Source organism: Cyprinus carpio, chromosome A5 (assembly GCF_018340385.1).
Source record: "Cyprinus carpio isolate SPL01 chromosome A5, ASM1834038v1, whole genome shotgun sequence".
NCBI lineage: Eukaryota > Metazoa > Chordata > Actinopteri > Cypriniformes > Cyprinidae > Cyprinus > Cyprinus carpio.
In genome coordinates, this window is record NC_056576.1 from 38559553 (window position 1) to 38572242 (window position 12690).

At 34.8% G+C, this 12690-nt stretch overlaps 1 protein-coding gene across 2 annotated transcripts in view; it reads right to left on the bottom strand.

The window, feature by feature from the left end:
* The window catches only part of LOC109067613 (astrotactin-2-like), a 539141-nt gene that overhangs the window by 212375 nt on the left and 314076 nt on the right, over nucleotides 1-12690 (bottom strand). For both annotated transcript variants that reach the window (XM_042757176.1, XM_042757175.1), the window contains 2 exons: nucleotides 10407-10491; nucleotides 7652-7726 (listed from right to left, as the gene is read on the bottom strand). In XM_042757176.1, the coding sequence (XP_042613110.1) occupies nucleotides 7652-7726; nucleotides 10407-10491 (160 nt within the window). The remainder of the gene's footprint in view (nucleotides 1-7651; nucleotides 7727-10406; nucleotides 10492-12690) is intronic.

Here is a 12690-nt window from a genome sequence, read left to right on the forward strand (position 1 = left end):
TGTTTCACCCTACAAATGATTTTCACTAAAGGTGTAAATTACCTAGATAACTCAGTATGTTGGGTAGGTTAATGAAAAACTACAACTCCCACCATTGGACTACAACTCTCCTACCTGGCCTTCACAGGTGTGGTAATCACTATTGATTGTCCTGATGTGTTTGAACACAGTTAAGTTGATTGCTACATTTATTGTCTGTATGCCCTGAGGATGGTCGTTTGACCGAAAGCTTGGTGATTAAATTTGTTACAAGGATTCAAGTGTGCAGACAGTTTATTTTTTGAGATTTTCAGTCTTGTTTGTCTGGCACCTTGGTGATCGTGAGTGCGGTGTAACTCCTTCTAATCACCCTACAAATGAACAAGACTGTCCAGTGTAGACACTGATATAATTGATATAAGAAATAAAAATAAATACATAACCTAAACCAGCGGCATAACGAGATAAAAATATAGACTAGTAAATTGATTTAGGCCTACACTTGCTCTGTCCTACGTCCATGACACTGACTCACTGCAGAGCTGGCAGTTTTAATCTGGGATTTTTTTTTGAGTTAAGGCAACTTCCTCTGAAATTAAGTTATAATAACTAATAAACTTTATTGCGCTATACTGTAGTCAACATTAGAAGTGGATCAAACCTTTCTTTAAAGTTGTCCTAAAACCGGCTCTGCAAGTTTGAAACCCTCATAAGACACTGTCCATATGAAAAAGCAAGAGATTCACACCTTTATCTCGACCCCCACAAGCTATACAGAACTACCCCCCAACCCCCTCCAGCTGAACTGAATTCGGTCTGTTTTTTGGCTGTGAGGAACGGTGTGTTGTTACTGGGTTGAAACATGCCTGCACTCACAGCAGCCTTACTCTTTTTATTCATTATTTTCCCACAGCCCATATTATTATTTTCACTAGACCAAAATAATAACAAATTATCAATTGATAATTAATCATTATTTTTGCGAAAATCATTGTTATTTGTGAACGTAGACGTTTGAGGCAGGCTTTAAGACCAAGCGGAATCCTCCGTCAGCTGCTCCCGCTTCACAGCGAGCGTGACTCGCGCTCACTGACCCAGCTTCACCGTCCGCGGTTTGATTTTACAAAATCAGTGTGAGCGAATACAACTAATTGATCATGAGCCCAACATTTAGCAAGGCAGGAAAACATTCAGTCTAACTGAAGAAAGACATATTTCATTGAGCTAATGCTGTTAAATAGAGAGTAAAAAAAAAAAAAAAAAAAAAACACTGTAGCCTATTCTTAAACTTGGAGCTCATTATATTGAAGTACAAATCCAAACACCAGAAGCAACCTAGTGTTCTTTCATTGAAAAGTATGCATTTTATTTATTCACAGGCTATATGGTTGAAATAATATTTTAGTTCAAAACTTTAAGTGCCATTGTTTAAAAAAATGCATCATAGAAATGTTTCATAGACCTTCAGTTGTTATGCTTTAAAATCCAATGCCATTTGTAATTTCACTGTATTTTCACCTCCTAAAAATTACTACCCCAGTTCTATAATGGTAAAATTTTTTCAGGCCAATGGCATTTTTTATGACATTATTTAGTTTTATTTTTATTTTTAGAATAGGCTAATTGTAGCCTACATAAATGGTTGAATCAAAACAAATATAACTTTTTAACTGCAGGCAGATATAGGCCTAGGGTATATTATTGTACATTACAAATATTTGGATCGTCCCTTATTCTGTCCCTTATTTTATTAAAGAATAAATACTTATTTTCTTCAAGAATAAACATTATAAATACATAATAAAATAAATAACCTCTATTAACCCTTATTTGTAGGTTGTAGGAGATATGCGAACAATCAATAGATTTAAAAAGGAAAAAAAGTGGGTGCTTGGTTTCAGAAAACGAATAGCCTACAGCTCATAAAAAAATGCTATAATGAAAAAGTCATGCTTACTTATTAATTCATAGAAATAATTTAAGCAATTAAAATCTTTTTTATACTAGATTCAACTTGAATCTCAATACTATTAAACTGACTTTAAAATCTCAAGGAGTTTATAAGTTGAAACGGTAAAATGTCACAGTGCATGTTAAATGAACTTGTATCTTAGTATCCGAAGACCTTGATTGCATGTTAGCATAAAACTAACAATATAATTAGATTTATTTTTTTTTTTTTTTTTTTTTAAATGAACAATTCCTGTATAAAATGTGACAGCAACCTTTATATCAAACATTCTGAAATCGTCCACAGCTGAACAACGCGAGAGGCAGATTGAGCGCGCGGAGTGAATGTGATGCACAAAGTCATTTTTAGATGCAATGGAAAAATAAAGCTGGATAAAAACATACACGAAAACGCTAAAAATAAATTAAGTTTGTGAGAGTTGCATTTTATTACATTCAGAAATAATAACGGCAGGCCTTATAATGCTATAGGCTAATGTACCAACAGGATATTTTTAGTTCCCTTCACTTTACAACAAATTTATCAGAACAGAACAAGAATTACAAATATATAATTCTAATGGATAAATATAATTGCAGTAGCTATATAATAATATAGGCTTATAAACAACAACAAAAATAATAATTAAAATAATTTAAAGCGATACATAATGTAAGGTTGGGCTTATCTCTCTCATTCGGGACAAATCCAAACATGTTGCCCATTTGAAGCTAAACTCTTATTCATTAGGTAAAATAGGCTTTGGATTTCACACGTGTTTCAGCATCGATGGAAAATAAATCATAATGAGCAAAAATATGCCAAAGTGGCCCGCTGCTTGCGCCGCATGGCTCGGTGAACGACTGCTGTTTCTAATGAATATGTGCGCGTGAGGCACCAGCGCGATCAAAGTCACAATTCAAAATTTTTGGTCACACAGTAAAGGCATAATTCAAAAATGCAAAGTGTTAGCAGTTTGAAAAATCAAGAATAATAACAGAGTTAATAAGAATTATTTGTTAATGCTGGACCGTTCTCATTTCGCTCTGCAAATGGAACCTGAAGATTATTTTTTTTATTTTTTTAACCAAGAATGAACCGAAATAAAAACATTTAGCTTTTAATCCGTATATATATATATATATATACATATATATATATATATATATATATATATATATATATATATATATATATATATATATATATTTAGCTTTTAATCAATGTAATGACTGTTTAATAACAATAGCATGCATAAGAGCCTTTGTGTAAGGGTCTTTAATTTTTTGATGAGTAGACTGTAGCCTTAGACTATCCTATTTTTTTTTAATGGCTTTTAAGGATGTTATAATGTATATTATAATGTTATTGTTGTTTTATGTCTTCCTTTCATTTTACAATTACATTCAGTTCGCAATCCGTCCCTTTGATTTGCAGTTAACGCCGCGGCCCTGCGGCGGTGGTACGTGCGGTGGTAGTACCCATTTTGGTTGTCTACCTACTGTGTATATATATATATATGTGTGTGTGTGTGTGTGTGTGTGTGTGTGTGTGTGTGTGTGTGTGTGTGTGTATATATACACACAGTCATGGCCAAAAATATCGGCACCCTTGGTAAATATGATCAAAGAAGGCTGTGAAAATTAATCTGCATTGTTAATCCTTTTGATCTTTTATTTTAAAAAAATCACAAAAATCTAACCTTTCATTGTATAATAAGAATTTAAAATGGGTGGAAATATCATTATGAAATAAATGTTGTTTTCTCAAATACACGTTGGACACAATTATTGCACCCCCCCCCCCCCTAGAAATTCTTATGAGTAAAATATCTCAGAAGTATATTCCCATTCATATTCATAATTTTGAGCACTCCAGGGTGATTATGAACATGAAATTATCCATCCAAGGCTTCCTGCTTCACAGAAATATAAATATGAGAAAAACCAAAGAATATATTTCTGATGTGCAGCAAAAGATAATTGAGCTTCACAAATGAGTGAAGTGGCTTTAAGAAAAGAGCTAGAGCAGTGAAAATTCCCATTTCCACCATCAGGGCAATAATCAAGAATTTCCAACCAACAGAAAATGTTATAAATCTGCCTGGAAGAGGATGTGTGTCTATATCGTCCTAATGTGCGGTGAGAAGGAGAGTTTGAGAAGCTAAAGACTCTCCAAGGGTCACAGCTGGAGAATTACAGAAAATAGTTGAGTCTCTGGTTCAGAAAACCTTAAAAAAAATGTCAAAAAGCTCCTACATCACCACATGTTGTTTATGAGGGTTACAAGAAAAATTCTCCTAGCTCATCCAAAAACAATGTCCAGCATATTCAGTTATCAGACACGACTGGAACTTTAAATGGGAATAGCTTCTATCGTCAGATGAAACTAAAAATGAGCTTTTTAGCAGCAAACACTCAAGATGGGTTTGGTGAAAACAGGGATAAAAAGTACCCCATGTGTACAATAAAATATACTGATGTATTTTTGATGTTGTGGGCCTATATTTCTGCTGGAGGTCCTGGACATCTTGTTTAGACACATGGCATCATGGATTCTATCAAATACCAACAGATAAAAAATCAATAAGTGACTGACTCTTATAATGGGCCATGTTTGGATCTTCCAACCGTACAATAACCCAAACACAAACCTCAAAAACAACACAGAAATGGGTCACTGAGCTCAAAATCAAGCCTCTGCTATAGCCATTCCAGTCCTCTGACCTGAACCCTAGGGAAAATGAGAGGAGTGAACTGAAGAGGAGAAGCACCAACATGGAGCTGGGAATCTGAAGGGTCTGGAGTGATTCTGGATTGGAATGGTCTCTGATCTCATGTCAGGTGCTCTCTAACATCATCATTATAGGAGTACATTTAGAGCTGTTAAACTGGCAAATGGAGATTTCAAAAAGTACTGAATAAAAGGGTGCCATTAATTGTGGCCAATGTGTATTAGAGAAAAACATTTATTTCATTATGATATTTTCCCCCATTTTAAATTCTTATTATCCAATGAAAGGTTAGATATTTTTGTGATTTTTTTAAATAAAAGATCAAAAGGATTAACAATGCAGATTAATTTTCACAGCCTTCTTTGATCATATTTACCAAGGATGCTGATATTTTTGGCATTGACTGCATAATTATTAAAATTAATAAAACTGGAACTATTATCTAAAACTTAATAATAATAATAATAATAATAATAATAAACAACTCTTTATTTGTAATGCAGATTAATGGATATGGCTGCATTGTCTGGCATCTTAATTTCAATTCATCTAAAATATATATACTTGTTTTTCATTATTTACTCATCCCAATAAAGTTCATAAACAAGAGACTGCGGAGATATCACTACCATGATGTTTTGTCTATTACTGAAGATTTTAAAAAGTATTATGATTCTTTAAAGATCTTGCTCAACGACAACAACAACAACACCAAAAATAATAAATAATATAAATAAATAAATCACTCAGTAAATAAATAAATACGAAAAATCACATATGTGACATGCACGGTATATCAACTATGGCTGACTAATTCATTATTTGTTTATTAGCACCATCATTATTTTGTCAAGGTAACTGAAGGGCTGAAATAATTAAGGTAATATAATATGAATTTAGCCAGTGAATTCATATTCTGTGAATTAAATGTGTTTGATAACATGCGGCTCCAGCGCAATAAAGCTCAGGTCTGAGTCTGGCCGGTCGCTGACCTTGGATATAGACAAGCACCTCTGAATTACTTCTGGATCAATGCATACTTCCACTCATAAATAAGACAGCGATAGCCCAGACCTTGCTTCGGCCCATCAATTGACACTTCAGAGGGCATCGATTGCTTTCCTCAGTCCACTATCAGTCAACGGCTGCCAGCTGAACTAAATGGCTCGAGTCGTCAGGTGGTTAAGAGTGATGACAGCTTGGGTGAGTAAGGAGAGAGTGAATAAATGATATAAATTTAATTTATTTTCGCCTTCGCATTTGGAACCAAAGTAAAAAAAAAAAAAAAAAAAAATGCTTCAGGCTTGTAGTCTGAAAATGAGGAAAAGAGTGGAATATATATTTGTGTTTAATTAACGAGAGACAGGAGTTTAATAGGGAGAATCAAAGTGAGATATTGTCAACACATCAGCTAATTGTCCAGTGTAAAATACATTATTAGTTTTAGTTAAAATGGCTTAAACTATATGAGTGGACTGCATGACAAAATCCCATATCATGGAATGAGTAATTTTTTATATGTCATAGTAACGGTATATATCAAAACATGTAAAAAAAAAAAAAAAAAAAAAAAAAAGAGTAAATAATGGTTTATACATATATCAAATTAATGTATTAATGACTTTTGGATAATCATAATTACTCAGCAACCATAAATAACTACATTTTGCATTAACACACAAGCTCTTTCTCCTCTTGACATGTTTCACTTTTATGTATATATGACTTAAAGCACAAAAATGGAATATGTGACTCTGCCTGCCTTTCATACAAACATTTCACTGCAGTTTCCAGCTGAAATGAACACTAGAGGCAGTAAAACGCCAACAACCTTTGGCTCTGTTTTATGCTACACTTTTATCATAATGGATGATTTTTAAAATAATACAGTTTGATGTTTGCATGACATAACAAGCTCCATATGTATGATTTTATGACATAGTGAATTTTGCTCATAAGCACACCCGGTACAGCATTGCACTTGCATTGTGAAGCGCTTGGGTGTGATAAAAGAGATCAAAGACTTATAGAAAAAAAAAAAAAACAAACAAACAAAAAAAAATTATAGCATGGTTCCTTCAACAAATCAATCAATCATGGTTCCTTCAACTTTTTTTTTTTTTCATCAAATTTGATTTTGTTAACACTATCAGTTAGGTTTAGTGTTGGTGATGCACTATTTTCAAACAGGAAATGCATTAACCTTTTAGCACTACTCACCGGACATTTTATTTCCGAATTGCAGTGCATTATACAACATAATAAAATGTTGCAACAATCTGCAACAAGAAAACTGAACACACTATTTAGTGCTATGAAACAGCAAAGCACATAGCTCTTTTTGAAAAAATTTACTTGTTTGTGTAAATGTAATTGCTTATAGTGCCTCTCGTGGATGTGTCATTTAAAAGTGGCATGAAATGTACCTGTATTTCAAGTTTTGCAGAAATGTAGGAAGAGTCACATATTTCCAATGAGCTTGGTTAGAAATATCAACATGCATCATTCAGACTGCAGTCAAGCTTGCTGCAATCCACGTGACGAGTTACATCGTATATTTTAAGGGCAGAAGCTTTTCAGAGTGTCACGCCTGCAGGACAGAAACATCGAGAAATCCAAAGTGACATGCTGCGGTTTGTGACCTGTCCTCGTTCCCTTTCTATCGCCACCATTTTCTCAAGGACATGAAAAATAAATATACGGAGACACTAAACACTCACAGTGGCTCCAGACCCTGCTTTAAAACAGAAAGAGGCCCAGGGATCTGGTGAAACTCCCTCATCTTTAAGGTGGAACATGCCTAGGGCAAATCCTACCAGGAAACCCACAGTGCTCCCGCAGGCGATCTGTGAAGGCCTGTGTTCAGTATGAGGGCAACTGACAGCAGGCGGGGAGGCCCTGCCTGGACTGGGACACCCCGGGGATTGTTGTGTTCAGCATGGGACTTTATTTTGGAAGACAGGCAGGTGGGAAGGTCTGGTTCTTACCTGAAAATCTTCTCTGGAGCCTGCTCCCCTGTGACAAGGTCGTAACCTCTTTCCAGGTTTGAGTAAGGCCACGGACTGTGGGATGAACACACAAAAAGGCTTTGTGAGTATAAATGCTAAGGGTTTTAGCTAATAAAAAAAAACAACAACAACAAAAAAACAACAATAATAGTAACAGTAATGAACTAAATCAGGAGTGTCCAATCCTGCTCCTGGAGGGCCAATGTCCTGCAGAGTTTAGTTACAACCATAAATAAATACACCTGAACCAGTTAATCGGGTATTCTGGATTACTCTAAACTTCAGGTGTTGCAACTAAACTCTGCAGGAAGGTGGCCCTCCATGTTCAGAATTGCACAACCTTGAAGTGGCAAAAAAGTCCATTATGATGCTAGGATGTTGCAGTGTTTCTAAGGTGTTGCTAGGAGGTTACTAAAGAGAACTGGGTGGTTGTTAGATGCAAAACTAACCATTATGATTCTACAGTGTTGCTATCCAGTTGCCAGTGCTGGGTAGATTGGAAATTGTAGTACTGTATATTACTGATTCCAAATTACATGACAAAAATTTTATTCAGTAACAGAACCTTACTATCATACACCCAGCGCAATGCGGCGCAAGGAGCAGCGCAGGTGTTTTTGCTAGTTTCAGCCCAACGCATTTCTGATTTTCCTGTCCTATGTCGCGTTGTTAAAATAGCTCATGCATTTGTGCCCATTTGTGCGCCCATGGCCGTGATGGTCTAAGAGGTGTGTTCAGGTGCATTGTTGGCACATTGCTATTTTGAGGAACTGAAAATAGACTTCGCCATAGACCAACTTAAACCTGGTCTAAAGTCTAAAGTCAATGGCGCAATATTTGTTTATTTATTTTTTTGTTATTTATGGAGTGCGCTAGTAGAAAATGCGTCTCTGGGCGGGTCCACAATATGTGTTCACTTTGCTTATTACACAGAGAGACGCGCAGCAGCACACAAACATTTTTTAAATATGAAACAATAAAAGATTCAAATGTAAAATATTATTATTGTGTAGGCTACATGAATATAAAAATGCCATCATGTCGTAATGGATAGTCATCGCATGTATCAGAATTAGGCGTCCTATTTCATCTCTGGAGCCACGTTCTGTCTTTGCACTTGCAAATTCCGCCGGGTAAATAGCAAAGCGGTCATGGCACAAGTATAACTGGATCTTAAAGGGAATGGGAGATGACACTCTGATTGATTTATTGCATGTTAAGCCCAAAAAACACCCATTAATCATTAAGAGAATATGGACAACCCATTTAGACCATGCGCCCGGGTGTGCTCACTGTTTTCCTGTCCTTAAACTAGCGAAAGTGGATTCAGACACGCCCAGAGTGCACCTACCCCATGCACTTTAGACCATTCGCTTAGATCGTTAAAATAGGGCCCTTTAGGTAATATAATCAGACTTCATTTTTTTTTTTACTTTTAGATTAATATTGACCTAACTCATTTATCGCATTGATTTATATAGGATAATCTTGTATTACAGTATAAAAGACAAAAAGAAAGAAAATATATTCCATTTACTGTTATTAACAACATGAAGTGCATTAAACATTACATTACGACAAGGTCTCCCAAACTGTGGTTCATAAAGGAACTGCAGGGAGTTTGAGAGTTTAATGAAAAGCTAATAATTAATTAAATCCTAAAAATGTAACAATGAAATAAAAGATTTAAAATCACAATCATATGGAGCCCCGCACATGGCATGCAGGAAAAAAAAAAAAAAAATAGTAGGCTAAAAAGGGACTTTAATTTTACATTTAATGATAAACTATCTACCTTTTTCACACTTCTGCATTCGAAAAGCCAAATCTTTGAATAGCTCTGTAAAATAACTTCTACTGTAACCTGTATGAATGGCAATGCCCATAGCATGGGATTGTTGTGACTTACTGAAATACAATTCATCACAGATGTTCCATCAAAACATATTAACCACAGTTTACAATCATTAATCGGGTATGATGAAACAGAGGAAAATGTTGTGAATCCGACACATATTTCATGATTTAAAGGGAGCGCACAAGCCATGCTGTTTATGTATGCAAAATATTTCATAGTCAGACCAGCTTTTTATTAAATAAATGCAAGAATAGCATACAAACAACATAGCACATTAAAGAGCGATAAAATCCTTATTTTATTAAAAGGTTATAAACCTCATAAAGTTTCTTCACGAAACGCAGTTTGGGAAACCTTGACATCATGTTATGCCAATGAATAGAACATATTTGTATTCTGTTTGTATTTTAATATCCATATGGTGGAAAACTATCCTATTCAAATCAATGTAATAAACAAGTTGGGGCAAGATACATCTAAAAGTAGTGCAATTATATTACCTAAAATTTGTAATGTAATAGATTATGTTATTAGCTACAATATTTGTTATGCAGTTTACAATCATTTGTGGTTTGGAATCAGAAATGGTCTATGGTTTATTGTTCATTAATTTTTTAATTTTTAGTGTTTTTTAGGTTTTTGGTCTGAGAGTTGTTGTGTTGGTTTTATTTTATGAGCTGTTTGCTTGAGTGAGTTCATTAACATGCGCCGCAAGAGTCAGAAAGAGGAGTTACTACACTTGGCATGAGGTGAGGTGATGAATCGCATCTCTCTCTGTGTTGCAGTCTTTCTCTTGCCCCTCCTCATCTCCCTCCTGTCCTGGCTTTTAGTCCGGCCTATTTGTGAGGCATTGACAGAGTGGTTTGCAGCACTCACCCTTCATTGCGGCCCCAATCTGTGCGGATGCAGAGATGTTTATGCTCGGGGTCAGGGGCATAACCTTCCAGACAGCTGCATTCCCCTGCAGAGAGCACAACACAGTGACAGATTATGTTCATTTATCCCTCTGGCAAATCAACCGCATGTCCACGTGACACCCCGTGCTATCACACGTACACGGATTCGCTCCAGACAAAAGGCTTTCAAAGTAAAGCCTGTCCCATATACAGTCAAGTCAAGTGGGTAGAGTGAGAGCTGCTTCTGTCTCTGACACCTTCATTATCAGACGGCTCCTATCTTGAAAGACATCACAGAGCTACTTAGTTCTCAGAAGGTGATGCTAGGACCTGAAGATACGAGAATGATACAGCTCCTCTAGGAAAGAGGGAGTGTGGGGTGAATCTCTTGAAAATATGTCCATATCATGTTATAAATCAAAAGTTTGACTTCAATGAATATAATGTTGTATTGTGTCATATATGTGTCACTGAAGCATTAACAGTGTTGTATGATAACACACATACTTTAAATATATTTAAATATAAATAAATTTAAATATCAATATCAAATGGGGAAAATATTACCATGCATTTATGTTAAAATTACAGAGAATGGAAGCTTACTTTTGCCACATAATAAATCAATAAAAAAAACAACAATTGTGACTTTTAAGAATCAATTCTGATATTATATATCGCAGTTCTGAGATTATATTTTGCAATTCAAACTTTGTATTTATCTCACAATTGTGAATTTATATCTTGCTTTTTCTTTTTAACCATTTATTTATTTGTGTTCCTTCCTTCAAACAAGCTTCTATATGAGAGTGAATAAATGATGAAGGAATTGTCAATTCATTTTTTAATTAATTAATTAGTTTATTGATTGATTGTTTTTACGAGAGATTTCACTTTTTGAAAAACTGTAAATCTATTCTGTATATTTGTATGCATTCATCTCTTTTAGACATGGACATGAGCTCTATAAACGTCGATAACATAGCAGAACTTAAATAATAATAATAAGCAGCATGCCTTAGATATACTTTAATATATTCAGAAGAAGCTTTAATATTTGTCTCTGTCCTGTTTATTTCTGTCATCAATGTAACAAATCATACATTAAAATTTGAATTGCCTCCTATTCTGCTTTATTCATGCATATGGAAATAAGATACTTTCTGGAGTTGCCTAGAGTTTACAAGCTTATGATTCATAAAACAAACCCAACCTAGAATATAAAAGTGGCTTAGGAAATTTAAAACGTACTCTAACTAGCATACTCTTCAAATTACAATAAAGGCCAAGCCTGAAAAGCAAGAGAAATCAGATAAAATACAGTAGTATGTCACTTGAATATGAAAGATAATTTCAAAACCAGCTCTGGTTGGAGGAGAAAAGAAACAATGTGAAAAGTCATTTTACAAACCGCACAGGCAGACATTCATATTTCATGAGCTGGAGCGGCAAATATTAGAAATAATATGCACCCATCTGTACTCCTACTATGCTAATGATATTCATCCCATTTAAAGGCTCCCATTTCATGGCTTCTTCTTGTGAAAACAAGCACATTTAGGCACATATTGCACTGGAACAAACGGAGAAAGTGAAGTAGAGGATGGACAGGCCAATGGCGGCCAACCGTAACTAACATACAGTAATGACCAATAAAAGTAATCTACTGCAATTTATTACACAGCTCTCTGGAATACCTGATTCAGCAGTCCAAAAATTCTGAATAATGACCACGGTCTATATCAATACATCAATACATCAATATATCAATATATATATATATCAATATAATATTTGGTTTGTTATATATATTTAACATTTTTACTTGCACTTCCAAACTCTGAATATGTAAAAATGTTATTTTTACAGATGTAATAAAAAGAGACAAAATCAAAGACATATATGTACTACGGAGCCCCTAAAGGGACATGGTGGTGGGAAAAATACAGGGTGGGAGGAAAAAATATTCCTCAAATCTTTTGCGTTCTCTTGCAAAAATTTTGAGATTCACAAAGAAACTTTGCGTTCACAATGGAGTGGTTCACAGAGTTTTATTTTGAACTTGCAACTTCCATAGACAACATCATCATTTAGAAACATGAACATGAACAGAGAGCACTAAATTGCCCATGTGGCTTAATATAAGAAGACAGTGATATAAAAAGCCCAACTTTTATACATAAGTTTTTAAAAATATATACTCTGTACAGGCAAGCAACGTGCTAATCCATTAAGCCACATTAAGAGTTTTATTTATAATGTTT